At 47.3% G+C, this 15,258-nt stretch overlaps 2 protein-coding genes across 8 annotated transcripts in view; both read left to right on the top strand.

Moving 5' to 3' along the window:
- GPCPD1 (glycerophosphocholine phosphodiesterase 1) overlaps nucleotides 1-2,575 on the top strand; it is a 43,408-nt gene extending 40,833 nt beyond the window's left edge. For all 6 annotated transcript variants that reach the window (XM_059468761.1, XM_059468763.1, XM_059468760.1 and 3 more), the window contains one exon: nucleotides 780-2,575. In XM_059468761.1, coding sequence (XP_059324744.1) covers nucleotides 780-984 — 205 coding nt within the window. In that variant the 3' untranslated portion in view covers nucleotides 985-2,575. The remainder of the gene's footprint in view (nucleotides 1-779) is intronic.
- Nucleotides 2,576-2,821: 246 nt separating this feature from the next.
- Nucleotides 2,822-12,234, top strand: MAL (mal, T cell differentiation protein). 2 transcript variants are annotated; one of them, XM_059468768.1, is made up of 4 exons: nucleotides 2,822-7,624; nucleotides 10,744-10,914; nucleotides 11,047-11,175; nucleotides 11,404-12,234. In XM_059468768.1, exons 1-4 carry the CDS (start codon nucleotides 7,538-7,540, stop codon nucleotides 11,476-11,478), a joined length of 462 nt encoding a protein of 153 aa, XP_059324751.1. In that variant the 5' UTR covers nucleotides 2,822-7,537; the 3' UTR covers nucleotides 11,479-12,234. The 2 variants fall into 2 exon arrangements, with proteins under 2 accessions (XP_059324751.1, XP_059324749.1); XM_059468766.1 differs by lacking the exon at nucleotides 2,822-7,624 and having other exon boundaries at nucleotides 10,636-10,914.
- Nucleotides 12,235-15,258: the final 3,024 nt, after the last annotated feature.

The following is a 15,258-nucleotide window of genomic DNA, read 5'->3' as shown; positions in this document are numbered from 1 at the left end:
TTGTACCAATGTTAGGTTACAGGAGCACCAATGCTTTTTCTTTGTAATGAATTACACCAGAATGGTGTTTGAGTTGTGCTCAGTGCTTGCTGAAAATTTGTTTTGATTTTTTGATTTTACTGTCACTCAAAATGTGGTTTGGATTTGGACAATCTGGGATGATGCTGACATTTCCAATCTGCAGCTTTGTTTACATATGTGAAAACAAGAAAGTGAGAAGAGGATAGACTGTTGAAAGTAGTGCAGATGGTTCATCTGCATTAGGTGTGCAGAGAGGTCAGATTTTCTATCTTTCACTCTTCACATCGTATTGTGGTAATGGTGGTAATTTAAAAAAGAAAAAATTCTGAATTGGGTGAGGTGAAATACTTCTTGAAACAGTAAGTACACACTCAATGCAGTATTATGTGTAAACAGTATAATACAGTCTGTTCAAGTAATCTCTGAAATTTCTTATGCTTTGAACTGTGAAGCCTGGCACACTGCTCTTGTTTCACTGCTTTGTGCCACCTGTAAAATCACATTTGTCAGGAGATTAAGTGAGTATATGCCAGTTGGTTTTTAGTATATCCAATGAAACACTAACCAGTCTGTGTAAAGGGGATACCTTTTTATATTGTGAGATAAGCAGCAAAACTCAGGGTACTAACCCCAAATAAACTGACTTTGGCACTCAGTTTTGCTCTGGTAAGGAAAAAAACCCAGGTGCTTCATCTGGTACATTTCTGTGGACTGCTAGTTTATACTGATTAGTGTTTTTTCTTTTCTCATTTATTAAGGATATACGACCAAAATCCTGAACAACCAAACATATTCCAGGTGGAGCAGCTGGAACGTCTCAAGAGAGAGCTGCCAGAGTTGAAAAGCTGTGTGACCCCCACAGTTAGCCACTTCAAAGCCATAACTCCATGTAAATGCCATCATTGTTGCAAGGAAGAGAAACCTGTAGATAACTTGAAGTGTTTTCAGATGAAGAAGGACTAATTTTAGGCAGAATGCTGTTTTGTATCTATAGAATTTTCACTATTGGAATAGTTCTGTCTATGCTTTCAGGTTGGTTTGGTTTAATTTTAAGTCTTCAAATAGCAATAACTGTGTTCCTCCTTCCTAACAGTACTTAGTAAAATTTCAAGAAATGTTAAAATATTCAACCAGTTAGTTATTGTTCCAAATTACATACACAGTTTTAACTTTTTCCTCACATCATATCAAGTCTTGAAAAAGAAAATTATTATGATATTATTTTGCTTTTAAAAAAACCAAAAATTAAGTAGTCTCAGTAGTGAAAGCTCGGAAACTAAATTGTAGAGAAATTACAATAATCTGATACTGAATATGCTGAAAATTTGTTTTAATTTTGATTTTACTTACAGGCTGACAAGCTGTAGCATTTATCTGACAGCAGGAAATTGAGTGATTTTAAGATACATATAAATAGATCTGGCCTATACATGATCTGAACAAATTGGTACCTCATGTATATGTATTTGCACTGGTAGATCCACCTGTACAAAGCTTTGTGCCATTTAAAATACTTTATTTCTTAGCAAACTGCAGCTCGTTTTCCCCCACTTGATTGGAATTGAGGCTGCTGCTTTTGTTTCCTCAGCCCCCAGTTGAGTGGTGCAGCAATCAGGGGGGAACCACGAGTAATGTTGTTCATTAATCACACACAGGCCTGCTAAAGTTTAAAAATTTTGCTAATAATTGTAACAGAATTACAGAAACATCTTCAGTGGTCAAGAATCTTTTTTGCACAGTAACCTTAATGAACAGAGTGTGTACCCTGCACAAACTCTACAAAATGCATGCTTTATCTACTAAGCATTAATTTTAGGTGTTTGCTGAGGTCCTTGCATCTTTATGGTGCTAGTTATGTGTGAAGGGTGCAAGGACCAACTCAACAACTTAATCTCCTTTGCCTGAGAAACCACAAGCCTGTTATTCACAAACATTTGGAGAAGAGGCTCTACCATACTTGGTATGTATGTGTACCCTACATGGTTTGTCTGTCTTACTTATAATGCAAGCTACTGGCTTTTGTATTTTGCAAGATTTTTTGGCTTTTACCATGGAGCAAGAATCACAAATGTACTGGATTCAGATAATCAGTATTCTGTTGGCTGGTATCTATCCTCTGTAATTTATTACAAAGTCATAGTTTAGAGTTTTAATAGATAAGTATGCATGTCCCTTCTCCTCCTGATGTTGCAGGTCATGCCAACACAACAGCTGTAACTTTCTACTGAAATGTTAATGTATAATAAGAATGGAAAATATTTATTTTTTTTTCTCTTGTAAATTGACAATGAAAACAATAGTATGTACTATATTCTTTATATACAGTCATTGCTACATATAGAACTGATTGTACAAAGAGTAAAGCCATTGCAAATAAGTGTTTGAGCCTGCACTGCTGAGCAGTTCAAAACAGCTTGTTTTGACTTGTGCATTTTAGTATTTAAAGTTTGTCCTGCACAAACAGCACAATAGTATTAGGTATCTGGAAGCCTTCTTTTATTAAAAAAAAAAAAAAAAAAAAAAAAAAAAAAAAAAAAAAAACAAAACCACAAAACATCCCTAAACCAAAACTGGAAGTGTGTGAGCTGTTTTTGAGAAGGGGAGGGGGCACTGAACCAGAATCTTGGCACCAGGAACCTGTGGCTGTTACTTGATACATTCCTCATTATGTGATGAATTCACAAATTTCTTTTTTAAATTTTTTTCCTCCTTTGTGTACCCTGTGGGATCCTCTTGGCAGGTCTTGAGGGCTTTGCCAGCTGTTACTCAGCTCCTGGCAGAGTTTGTGTCACTGCTTGTGAGAGGTGGGCAGCACATCCTCAGAGATGCTGAGACACCTGTTCTGTGCAAAGGGGGTTTAAAAGCTGTGCTGTGTGAAGCACCTCTCAGACCTATCCCACTGAGATGTTCAGGCACCCTTGAAATCTTCTTTCCCAGCCTTCAGTGCTCAGGGAATTGCACTTGCCAGTTCTGTTTGAGGGGACTGGGGGTGGAAATAAATCCACCTCTCAGGTTTCTGTGGTTGAAATGACCCCTGAGGTATCAGAAAGTCTTTTTTCCCAGCCTGGCAACTGAAGAAGGAGTTGAGATTCCTCAGTTCTGCTTTTCAAGGTTGTTAATTTTCTCTTATCTATTACACTCCTTCTCTGACCTGCTGAGATCTGTCCAGCAGGTCGGGTTGTGGCACAGCCCCTACCCTTTGGGTGATGTTAACTTTTTATAATAAGAACTACATGTACTTTATTTACAATAATTTTCCAATACCTGTCACCTATGTTAGACAGTCTGTCTCTAAAGCAATCCAAAAGTGCCACCATCACAGCAGAAGATGGAGGACAAGAAGAAGGACAGGACACAGATTCCTCCATCTTGCTTCTTGAACCCCCATTCTAAACCTCCAAAATTCTACTTTTTCACCCTCTGATAAATTGACCATCATTCTACTCAGACTCTTTTGGCTTGTAAATCTTCACACAAGGCTGGTAGTTTTTTCCATGGACTGAAATGGAAGGCACAGGTGTTTTTGACTCTGTGCCAAGGTCTCTGAGCCCCTTGCCAGGGTCTCAAGTCCTCCAGGGCAGCCAGAGGAGTGTCCTGGGTTCCAACATCCCCCCACTGTGATGGTTTTACAGGGCAGTTCTGAGTAGTGTTGGTGTTTTCTTGCTGACTCCTTTTTTTCTGAGTAAGTTGTGTCAGCAGCTTCCTCCAAACCTGAGGAGCTTCCACAGCTCTGCTGCTGTGCTAGTTCTTGGAGCTGAGCTCACAGCTTGGGCGTGCTGAGCAGCTGTCACTCAGCCACTGGCAGTGCAGGGGGGATAGAAGGAACCAAAGAATTTTGGCTCTGACAGGGGAAAGTGCCCCCTCCTGCTCTGGCGTGCTTGTTGGAAACCAGTGTGGTCCAGGGCAGAGAGGCTTTGCTCCAGCCAAGAGACTGCTGCAGAATTTTAATCCAGAGATGTGAGAGCTGTAGTAGAGGAGACAGAATTTCTCTCTTGATTTTGGAACATTTCCTTCTGGCCCACCCAAAGACTGGGCTCTGCATCTGTACTATTGGTTGCTGAATGACACTCCCACACGATGCCTGTACTTGGGTGTGTGCATGTGTATATTTATATATGGATGTTGTATATATATTTATATATGTAGCTGGATGGTGTGGGAGCTGGTCATGACAGAGCTGCTGTGTTACGATACACAGTTGGATGCTCCCTCCAAAATTTCTCCAAATAACTGGGCCTTCATGTATTTTCAGTCACACAGATCTTGTACCTTAACTGTAAACCTGCAGCAAAGTCTTGGTCACAGCAGCTGCCAGCTGAGCTAACACTTGCTGACTCCACATTTGTCTCACACCCCTGGAATTACACCCCACAGCCTGGAGTTTGCACTTTTCTTCTTAGCTGCATCCATCATATCAGTCTCCCAGAGCCCAGCTTTGACACTTTGAACCGCCAGTGACTGCTTCCATACAGTTCTTGGGGAAAAAAAGCCAGTCCTGGCCTTCCCCTTTCTCTTGCAGCCTGTAAACTGCACCACATGCAGGAGTTTGCTCTTTCTGTGTGCCCTCAGATTCTCTCACAGAATCTATGTCCAAAATTGAGAAAAGTCCAGCAGCTGCTCCCTCAGAGAAGGTCCTGGAAGAAAGAGCCAGTGCTGGACTGTACCTTTCTTTTGTAGCCTCTAAACTGCACTGAGGTGATTCACTTTCCCTTCTTCAGGATCCAAACCTGAAGCCCTCCCCTACTTGCTCCCACTAAAGGTGCCAGGACAAAAAAGATGTTGGCTTTTAGCTTCCCACTGTCACCATTCAGAACTCCACCCTGTATCCCTGTGTACTTCCTAGACAATTAAATGTCCTGTGGTAGTCCTTTCTGTCTCAGAAACCCAGAGGGCAGATCTGAAACCAAAAGTGTCCGGACCCTACTGGCAAAATGTGCCAGGACAAAAAGAAATACATTTATTTTGAAGGCAAGCAGCTCTCCCTGGTGTTCCTGGTGCACATAAGAGGCTCCCCAGGGGAGGTAAAGGCCAGCACCTGCTTTCTTTCATGGCATTTCCAGTGTGGGAGCAATCCCCTCCCAGGAGCCCTGCACCGAAATTTGAGTGCTGCCTCCAGTGTTGAAAACATCCACCAGGGACTGCTCTAACACACAAGTTCTCTCCAAGGAGGAGCTGCTGCTGCTGCTTTGTGCCTCCCCGGGGCAGCACCTCCTGCACCGCCAGCGATGGGGTGAGGTGCTGTCCTCAGCAGATAAAGGCATCCTCATGCTCTTTCTGGAGCTCACTCCCGTATTTGGATACCAGCTCCAAAACTGTGTGTGTCCAGGGATCACTTTCAGAGAAGCCTTTCCAGAACAGAAAGCTCAGGGGTTTATACCTCCCTAGGGAACCCTGTAATGTCATCCTTTTCTTTCAGGTGGCCAGCAGCTGACAAGGACAAGGATGGATTAATTACCACTTTATTTAAATTGACAACGGTTAGATGAAAATGTAAAAAGAGAAAAATGCACAATGGCAAAACTCCAATCTGGTCAGAGTTATTTACTACCCAATTAAGCTGGTGATACAGTGCTCTATTTATTGCACCAATAACATAGCCAGTTTAATAACTATTAAATAGAGATTGATGTTACTCACCCATGTCACTGACCATGGGCAAACCTCTCACCCAGCCTCCAGAGCTGTCCCTGAGGGCTGTTCCCACCCAAGGGAAGGATCTTCTTGCATCTCAAGGAGCTATGCTGGGGAAACTGGGACTGATCTTTTGTAGTGTGAAGAGGTTGGTTGTCCTGCAACTTCTAGATTCTGTGTTGTCCTCAGCAGAACGTGTTTGAGTCAGGTGTTACCAGCTCTTTGGTTTCTGCTCAAAGCTTCCATCTCTCACTTCCCTACCAGGCTCTTCCATATCCCTGTTGATGCCCACCTCAGTCAGGAGGGGCCTAATTTAAGAGAGTTTGTTTGATCAAGCTGGTCTCAGCATTCTTCACCACTGAACCTAGTGTTCTACTAAACCCCCTGGTTTTTAATCCATCACCAAAAATACGTAAATAGGACAAAGAAGGGGTTCTTTAAAGATGTCCCAGCCCTTCCAAATGGAATAGCTCCAGTGCCCCTGCCCCTTATAATGCACTTGCTTGTTCCTCACAGCAGTCCTGTGGTCCCAGGAACAGGGGAGCTTTATCTCCATCCCTTACAGAGACAGTGAGACCCCTCTGGAGCTCTGTCTGTGTCTCCAGCTCCAATGCCTACATTCCCACTGCTTCCAGCTCTCCCTCTTTGCTGACTGGTTTCTAGGTCTGCCTCATATCCAAGGTTTCATCCATTATGTGTAGTTCTGTCACCTTAGGGCAAATGGAATCTCTCTGGAGAAGTGGGAAATCAGGTGGATGCAGCAAAAACACTCTCCCACCTTTGAAGAAGTTACGAAGATCAGCATGGACTCTGCATTTAAGTGAGAAAAGGCCTCCAGAAGAAAAAGAAGGATGGCATTATCTACTTAGATGTTTTTGCTTCAATTGACTGGAAATAATAGAGCTCAAGGTCTGGGTAAGAGGCATCCATCCCAGCTGCCCCACCAGCTCTGCCATGTAACCTTGCCCCTCACTTAATCTGCTTATTAAAAGCATTTCCGCAGTTTTTCTGACATTGCAGGCTCCTCCACTCATCTGCCTCACTGCTTTCTCCAAGGGACAGGTTTTACCCTGCCTTCCTTTCTCAAAGTCCTTTCTCTGCACTTTTTGGCCTCAGCTTCTGGAGTTCTTTGGTTTTTGCTGTGTCCCCAAGTATGTTTAAGAGGAGTAAATAAATATTCCTTATGAAGAAGAAGGGGAATGACTTGCTCCCATGGACTACAGACAAAAAGGTAAAATTTAAAAAGTGAAACTGCCTGGGAAATCTCATCATTTTAGGTCATTTGTGTTACCTTGGCATTTCCAATCTCCTTCAGAGATGGTGGAGGTGGTTTGGCCTGCAGTTTGATTGCTCTCATGCCTGGATGTCTGTGGGACATTTCTAGGCCCACTGTTAGTCCCCTGTCACATCCTGGCCTGCCTTGGCCACCAGCCGCCCTCGTGTCCTCTGCTGTGACCACCTCAGGTGTGGGTCACTGTGGCTGGCTCACTGTGCAAATCCAAGGGGACTCGAGGCTGTGCAGGTGGATGGGCACAGGTGTCCCCTGCTGCCCTCAGCTGTCACCCAGTGCCACGGGGCCCTGCCCAGGAACCTGCCTGGCAGCTCGGGTGCGGGGACAGCCGAACTCTGCTGCCAGTGCCCCAGGGCTGCCCCTGCATCTCTCGAACAGCTCCCATGTGACTCCAGGTCACAGGGTTTGGCCACACCTGTGCCACTCACAGCTGTCTTCGTCTGTCAGCAGGAAGGAAAGGAACCAGGGGAGGAAAGAGGAAGAAACGAGAGCAGGAAGGGCAGGAAAGGAGGGAGAGAGAGAGGGAGAGGTGAGGAGGCTGCATTCAGCAGTGAGGAGCAGAGTGGCCGATAAGCACCGCGCCAGAGGCTTCCAATGTCTTCCTCAACTTCCACCAGCACTTTGCCCAGTGGCCTGGCCGTCCTGACGACCTTCCCAGATGTTCTCTTCATCCCTGAAATCGTGAGTGCTGCCTTGTCCCTGGGGGAGGGCTGTGGCTGCTGCTTGGGCACTCAGCACAGGTTGTGCTGCAGGTGTCCGAGGGGTGACACTTGTCCCACGGCAGGTCCCTGAGCCACAGGGGGCTGGAGGGCATCTCATCCTCGGGGAAAACCACGGGCTCTGAAGCTCTCCTTTAGTCGGCAGTGGGATTTTTCTGGAGTCCTTGAAAAGCGTTTTAATTTCCTGCCTGAAACACAGCAGGGGCTGCTGGTGGGTTTAAGCAGGTGCCAAATGGAGCTGGTTAATGACCCGAGGTGATTTTAGCGGAGAGCACAGGCAGAGGATGAGCTGCTGGCTTGGAGCAGGGGGTTAGGGAGCGAGGGAATTGCTGGCAGCAGCCGAGGCTGTGCTTCCATCGCGGCATTCCTGAGCCGCAGGTGCGGAGCTGCGGGACCCTGGGCGTGTGGGAGAGCAAAGGGTGAGCAAACACCTTGTAACCTCTTTCCACACTGTAACTTCATTGAGCAGGAGGAGATCATAATCTTAATGGACTTGGCGCTCGTGGTTTAAAGGAATTGCTCTGAGCATAGGTTATTAGATACAAAGTCTCAGCCTGAACTTTTCCCCTGTCCTCTGCCCCGCTCATGAAACGTGCTCTTCGCACAAGAGCTTGGAAGGCTTTTTTTCCAAATTCCCAGCGCTTTGAAAGCTCTGGTTGAGTATTGTAGAATAGCATTCAGATTATTTCATGCTAAAAACTTCAGTTTTGCCATCTGGCACCAAATCCTTTCCTGTCACCCAGCCTGCTCCCTGCTCCTGGGATATACCAAGTTTCCTTCATTCCCCTGGTGATAACAATGTAGCAAAGAGGATGTAGACCTGATCTGTGCCCAAGAGCAATGCCCAGGTTTCCTGGAGCTACAGGAGGGAGGATGTTGAGTGCCTGTGGAGATTTTGGCTGGGCTGACACTTGCCAGCCACCCCTGCCCCTGAGTTATGTTGGTCCTGTTGGCCTCAGAGAGCTCATTCCCCTTGAACTGTTTGTTTGTAATCCCTGTCTCCAGGGGATTTGCCAGGGCAGCTTTCTGAAGTGAGCACACTATCCTTAGGTTTGGGTAAGATCTGGAAATGTGCATCCTGAAGGCCCAGGAACCACCCAGGAAGGAGGAATGCTGCATGACTGGATTTCTCCATCTCCAGGCAGATTCTGGGCTGTGCAACTGTGTGACCTCTGCTGTTTACAAAGGAGGTGGCTGCCTTGAATCAGAGGGATAAAGAGTTTCTCATTCCTTAGTGGAATCTCAGGTTCCCTGCCATGGGCCGAGATGGTAACATAACAAAACAAAACAAAATTGGCATTTTAAATGCTAAGATAGTTGTGAAATTTTCAGAAGATCCTACCTGCAGCTCAGATGATTGCCACATTTGCATGGGCTGATCAAAAGTTACCATTTTTAATCTGTGAGGCTCAGTTTAATTCTTGTAATCTATTTAATTTGAAGAACTTTCTGCACATATGGATACCCAGACCTATGTGGAAAACCTGAAACAAGCTGAAAGCAGATATGTTTGCTTTGTAAAAGCTATTTAAAGGATGAATTTTTTCCTTAGACTGCTGTCCACATCCTGCTGTGAGTTATTGAAAGCCTCTCAATCCTTCCTTCCTTTTTATGAATCTTCACTATAAAACCAAAGTCAATAATCAAACCAGGTCAAACAGACATTTCTGAGTGGTAAGCACAGCCTGCAGGAAGGAGAGATGGTGAGTGGTAGGGAGTGAGCTGTGGTGCTTCTTTCCCCAACCTTGTATCTCACCATAATTTGTGCTTGATTTTAATGGAGCATAACGCTTTTCCCCAGGATTTTTAGCTGCAACACACTCATTGTGTCAGCCCATGAGTGATTAAAAGGACTGGATCAGTGTTCAAGGCTCAGCCTTTGGTTGTTACAGGAGGGACCACGAGAGCAGCACTTTGGAAGACCCATTTTCACTCAGGTCTTTGCCACATCTCAACCACATAATTGATGTCATGTGTCAATTTGCATAATGGCACCAACAAACTTTCCTACAACTGTGGGGTGACACAAATGATGTAACATTTTCTGAGTTAACATAAATCAGAGACTTTCTTTCCACTTGCAGAATGATTGGAAGGAAATGGAAATGGAAATGAGTATGGATGCTGGCTGGGATACACTGGCCATACAAGGATCAGAATGACCTTAAAGTCAGCAAGGCTCTCCTACCTCTGGACATCTGCCTGAATCTCAGACTGGCTGGTGGTGAGGGATAGATCCCCACAACAGCACAGATCCACAGAGTGTGGGCTCAGCTGTGGAGCTCCTCATCACAGGATGCTGCACAGACTGAACTCTGCACAGGTCCAAGGTATAACTGGGCTGATTTGTGGCACAGAAAAGCTACTGAGGGCGTTTCAGTGCAAAGGCACCACTTGCACTCCAGACATTCCACAACACTGAACATAATGCTCCCATCCTCTTGTGCAGGAGTCTGCTGGTGAAGGGATGGAGCCCTGACATAGCTGTCCCCGTGTACCACCCATGGCAAACTCCCAATGCTGGCTGAGAAGGTCCTACCCACTCTCACACCAGCAGCTGGGACCAGGCACAGCTCTGATGTAGGCAGTGAAGGATGACCCAAAGGACCGGAGCAGAAATATGAGCTTCCTTTCCCAAGCAGGAGCTGGGAGCCTCAGGCTCTTTTCCTCTACCCAGAGAGTCAAACCTCTCTCACAGTGATATTTGCATGTGACCCTTGTGAGGGCAGGTCTCTGTGCTGCTTGTGCAGGTGAGCTGGGTTTGACACGCTGGGTGTGAAGCAAAGATACCTCTCCTAAATCAGCCTCCCTGTTCATTAAAGCCAGCCCTCAGAAGGGTCTGAGCCAGCCTCCTAAGCACACTGGTGTAGGGAGGGTGTGAGTGGTGGTGGCACCAGTGAGGAATTTTTTTGGTCAGGATCAATGGCAGATACTCCCAGCTGAATGCCCATTTTTGAGTGGAGGCTGGGAAGAACTCGGGCTGCTGCCATGTGCAGTGCCAAAGGCGTGAGTGGCTTTTGGCTCTGCTCTGGACAAGTCACTTTATCCCACACTCACCCTGTCCCCCGCTTTGACTTGCAGATCTTTGGGGGCCTTGTGTGGATCCTGGTGGCATCCTCGAAGGTCCTAGCTCCCATGCTGCAGGGCTGGGTGATGTTTGTCTCCGTGTTCTGCTTCGTCATGTCCATCTCCCTCCTGTGCCTCTACTTCTGCGGCGCTCACGGCGGCGGCGGCAGCTGCTGGGTCACCTTGGTACGTGCCTGTGACAAACCCTAGGGGTGGCTTTGTCACCAGCAGGGTGCTGCTGCTGCTCCCCAGCCTGCAGCCTGGTTGTAGGGGCAGTGTGACTCCCTTGGAGGTGACGGTGTGCTCCTTGTTCCTTAGGATGCCATCTGCCACAGCACGGCAGCGCTGTTCTACCTCAGTGCCGCGGTACTGGAAGCCTACACGACCTATTCGCTTGGCTTCGCCATACTCCTGGCACAGGAGTACAGGGAGAACATTGCTGCTGTGGTGAGTGCCTGGCAGGAGGGCAGGGAATGGCAGCAGGTGGCTCTGGAGTGGCCTCAAGTGCAAATCTGTATTTGCACCAACAGTTTGGGGAGGGGGGAGAGAAACCAGTCACCGTCTCAGCATGCACGGGTGTCCCCAGACATGTGGCACGTCACGAGGCGTGGGCTCAGTGCTGGGGTGGCACCGTGCCCCAGAACACTGACGGGCTGCTGTGTTTTTCCATCCCAGGTATTTGCATTCGTGGCCACCCTGCTGTATGTGATCCACAAGGTGTTCTCGCTCCTGCGGTGGAAATCGTCCTGAGGGCCTGAACAGCCCCAGCAACAACGGCTGTCCTCTCCAGGCTGGGTTTGGGGTTTGTTTTCTAATGTATAGCCTAGAAACAAGTAGCTTTTTATGTGGGATCTTGGTGATGAAGACAAGGAGCTTGCCAGAGAAAGGAATATCTTGGCACAATCTGTTTCCCTTCAATATCTTCCAGGCTAGGTACAGTTTGATGCTGGGGCCAAAATAAAAAAAAAAGCCATCCAATTTTAAAAAACCAGTATAGTTGGATTCAAAGGGCTAAAATATCCCTGGACTTCACCTTTATGTATCCAGAGTTGTTACTGGTATCAGGGGAAAAGGGAACAACAAACACCAAGGAGTACAAGTGTGAAACTGTGTCATTTTAATTGCTGTGTGCCCATTTAAGTGTGTTTCCCCCCCTAGAACCACTGTGCAAATTAATATTTTCAAGCAGTTTCTGAAAATGCCTTCTCTGACTTGCAATGAACAATGGGGACAATATTTAACTCAGCTCAGGAGCAATGTGGATCACTGTAGCTCCTGAAGGGTGCTGCTGAATTCTGAGGTACGACTGTAAGGCCAGGAATTACCACTGCCCTTGATCCCAGCCCTACAAAGCACAACCTGGAAGGGGCCCAGTGCACTGTAGGAGACTTCTCTGGGTGGTCAGAATCAAATCCTCAGTAAGCAGAGGCAATCAACTCCTGCCTTTGGTGAATGCTACTCTCTCACACTGCCATGGTGTCACTAATAAAGATGGGTTTGCTGTGATTTTGAGAATGGGTGAGTCCTTGCTGCTCTTTTTCCCTTTGCTGCACCCAGCCCCAGGAGCTTTGCACCCTGACAGGCAGTGCCACCACGGGGCTGAGTGACTGGCTGGGTGGAGCTCAATTGCCAGCTGGGGTTAAACCTTGACAATGAATTAATTCAAATGGGGTTTAGACCCAGGAAGGGATGTTTTCAACATCTTAGAGGTGCCTAAGAAACAGTGGTACTAAATTATCTCTTCCAGCTTATGGGGCAAAGAATGCTTCCATTTTAAGTCTGAAGTTCCTGGATAACACTGAGGACTAGAGGATAAGAAGGAAATAAAAGTTGACTTGGAGGCTCCTCTGTTGATTCATATCTGGGCAAACTTTTGACCTGTGACCATGGGTTTGGTTTGAAGCTTTTTAATTGCAAACTAAGGAAAACATTTGTGGAGATTTTTTGTCTTTGCTAAAACCAGCCTGACTTGTTTTGCTTGTGTTACTGTGACAACAGGGAACTGCTTGCAACAGAGGTGGAAAGAGAAATCCCTTTTCAGGGCAGGGAGGGAACTCAAAGCCACTTTGGACAATGGCACATGGCTCTGAAGTTCCACATCCTCCTGTTGAAACTGGTTTCACCATCCCATCATCATGGGGTGTGTGTGGGGGTGTTGGTGCCCAGGTTCTATGAACGCCCCTGAATGTGACAAGGGCACACAAAGATGCCTTTCTGCTTGGATGTGCTTACAAAGGCAGGGATCTGCAGCCCTACCCTGGGCCTTGGGATGAGCTGTCTCTGTTCCACCTGTGCCCAGCACCCGTGCACCCAGCAGTGCTGCCTGTCCCCTCACCTCCCATCCTGTACCTCGTGGCCATCCCATTTACAGCCCACGCCTTGGCACAGCCCCAGCTTTCCTTCTGCTTTGCTTTGCCCTTTGCTTTCCCCTTGCCTGGCACACACCAGTTCACACCAGTCTGCACCAGTGCCCCTCGGTGTCCTCTGTCCCACCCTGGTTGCTGAGTGCCTCCCCCACAGCCTCAGCCCAGCCTTGCTGGGTGCTGCTGGCACGGCAGTGTCCCTCGGCTGCAGGGACACTGAGGGAGGCTCTGAGCCCCCAGGGTCACCTGGGGAGGGCTGGGCATATGGAAGGGACCCCTGCCCCCACCACTCACAGAAAACGGAGCTGGAACTTTGATACCCTCCTGGTGTGACCCAAGTTCAACCCCAGGCAGGGGAGCAGGGGGAAGGGGGGTGCCTGCTTGGCACAGGCTGCAGGGCCCCAGCAGGGGACACTGGGAGGGCTGGCTGCTAAATTGCAGCAATGTGCACCTTCCCTGCACAGTGGAAAGAAGAGAAAATGACACAAAAGAGGTTAATCATATCCAGCTTTCCTGTCATCTCAACACAGCCCCAAAGACTGCCATCCATGCCCTGGAAGCTGGGCAGCCCAAGGGAGCTGTCTGGAAAATGGCACACCCCCAGCACTTCCTGAAGGGAAAGAAGCTGCCCAGAGCTCTCCCAGGACCTCCAGACCACTTCTGCAGCACATCTCTTTCCCTACAGAGAGCCCTGAGGGCAGCACTGACCCCAGAATTTGCTGATACTCTGCTGGAAACACAGGGCATGATGGACACTGCAGGCTAGCAAGCCTTTTCCTTTGGGGACACTTCCATGGGGCCAGTGGTACTCTGGCAGGGCTCCCCAGGATGAGGGAAGGCTGGCCCTACAGTTTGTTCAACACAACACTGCAGTCCCTGCCTGCAGAGCTGGCCTGGCCCAAAATCCCACGCCCTGCACTTGCTCAGGAATTCCCAGATCCCCCCAGACCGGTATCCCTCCATTGCTGGGATTCCCTTGCAGATGTAACTGCCAGATGGAGCAGCCCATTTAAAAAGCCACACATCAGGCTTTTTTCAGAGCATTTACAAGTGCCATTCACACTGTTGAAACACTGGGCCTATTGTGCCCCTGCAGCCACCACCAGGTTTCATCTGCTTGTGTCAGTGGAATCCTCATTTCTGCTCTTCTCCAGCTTCCTCAGCAGGACAAGGAGGTCTGCAGGCATCTGCTCTGGAGAGCAGGCAATTACATGCTAGTTAAACCAATCTATGCACCTGAAGGCAGGCAAAGCCTCAGTTCCTAATAAAAACAAGATTGCAGACATATTCATTAACTATGCCCAGATTGTAATCTTGGTTGCTCTTGCTTAACTAAGTGGTTTAACCACCCTGTTAACTATTCTCCAAATATTTGCATACTGGATACCTCGCCTCAAGCAATGCAATGAGTTAGGAGAACTTCCATCTTATCCTGAATTGCAGGAGAATTTGATTTTTAATAGAAAATTATGACCAGCTGCATGGAAAATGCAGGAGTTTCCCATTTTACAGCCAGCTTTGTCTGTAAGCAACGAGCAATCCATATGCTGGGTAAAACATCTACACAAGCCCCTGTGTTAATATGAACAAACCTGTGGGAACAGTAAAGCCACAGAAGGTTAATTTTATGTAGGGACCTAAGCTCAACAGCAGAGAGGCCAGCTGAAGGTGAGCACACATTCCCCAACAGCAGCTTGATGTGCTGGGATAAGAAACTTTGCAACCTGAACACCTGGAAATCTCCATTGAAGGTGTATTTTGACTGAGGTATTGAAGGTATTTTTTTTTCCTGGCAAACAGGGAAAAAACCTTCATCCCACTGCTCAGCAGGCATGGCCTTGGAAATAGAATTTTCATTGCAAGAGTGAGATAAAACTCAACTAAATTCACCCTGCCTGTCTGTATATCCACAACTGCTGTCTTTAGAAACCCGCATTGAAATCAGTGTAAAACACTGCTCCTAAATGTCTTTACCATCAGAACTCCAAATGTAACTCTTGGAGGATTGCTAAGGTATTTTCTCCCATAGTAACAAAAGAGGTGGCCCGAGCATCTTTTGGCATTTGGGGAAATGCCATGACAGGCACTCGCAGACTGGGAGGCACAGAACTGAGCTCCTGAGCCTGGGCAGTGGGACACAGGCTGCACATGAGCCCCCACTGCTGCT

Source organism: Ammospiza nelsoni, chromosome 3, assembly GCF_027579445.1.
Source record: "Ammospiza nelsoni isolate bAmmNel1 chromosome 3, bAmmNel1.pri, whole genome shotgun sequence".
NCBI lineage: Eukaryota > Metazoa > Chordata > Aves > Passeriformes > Passerellidae > Ammospiza > Ammospiza nelsoni.
The sequence above is the reverse complement of the archived record's forward strand: the minus strand, read 5'-3'. Positions and strand labels throughout refer to the sequence as shown.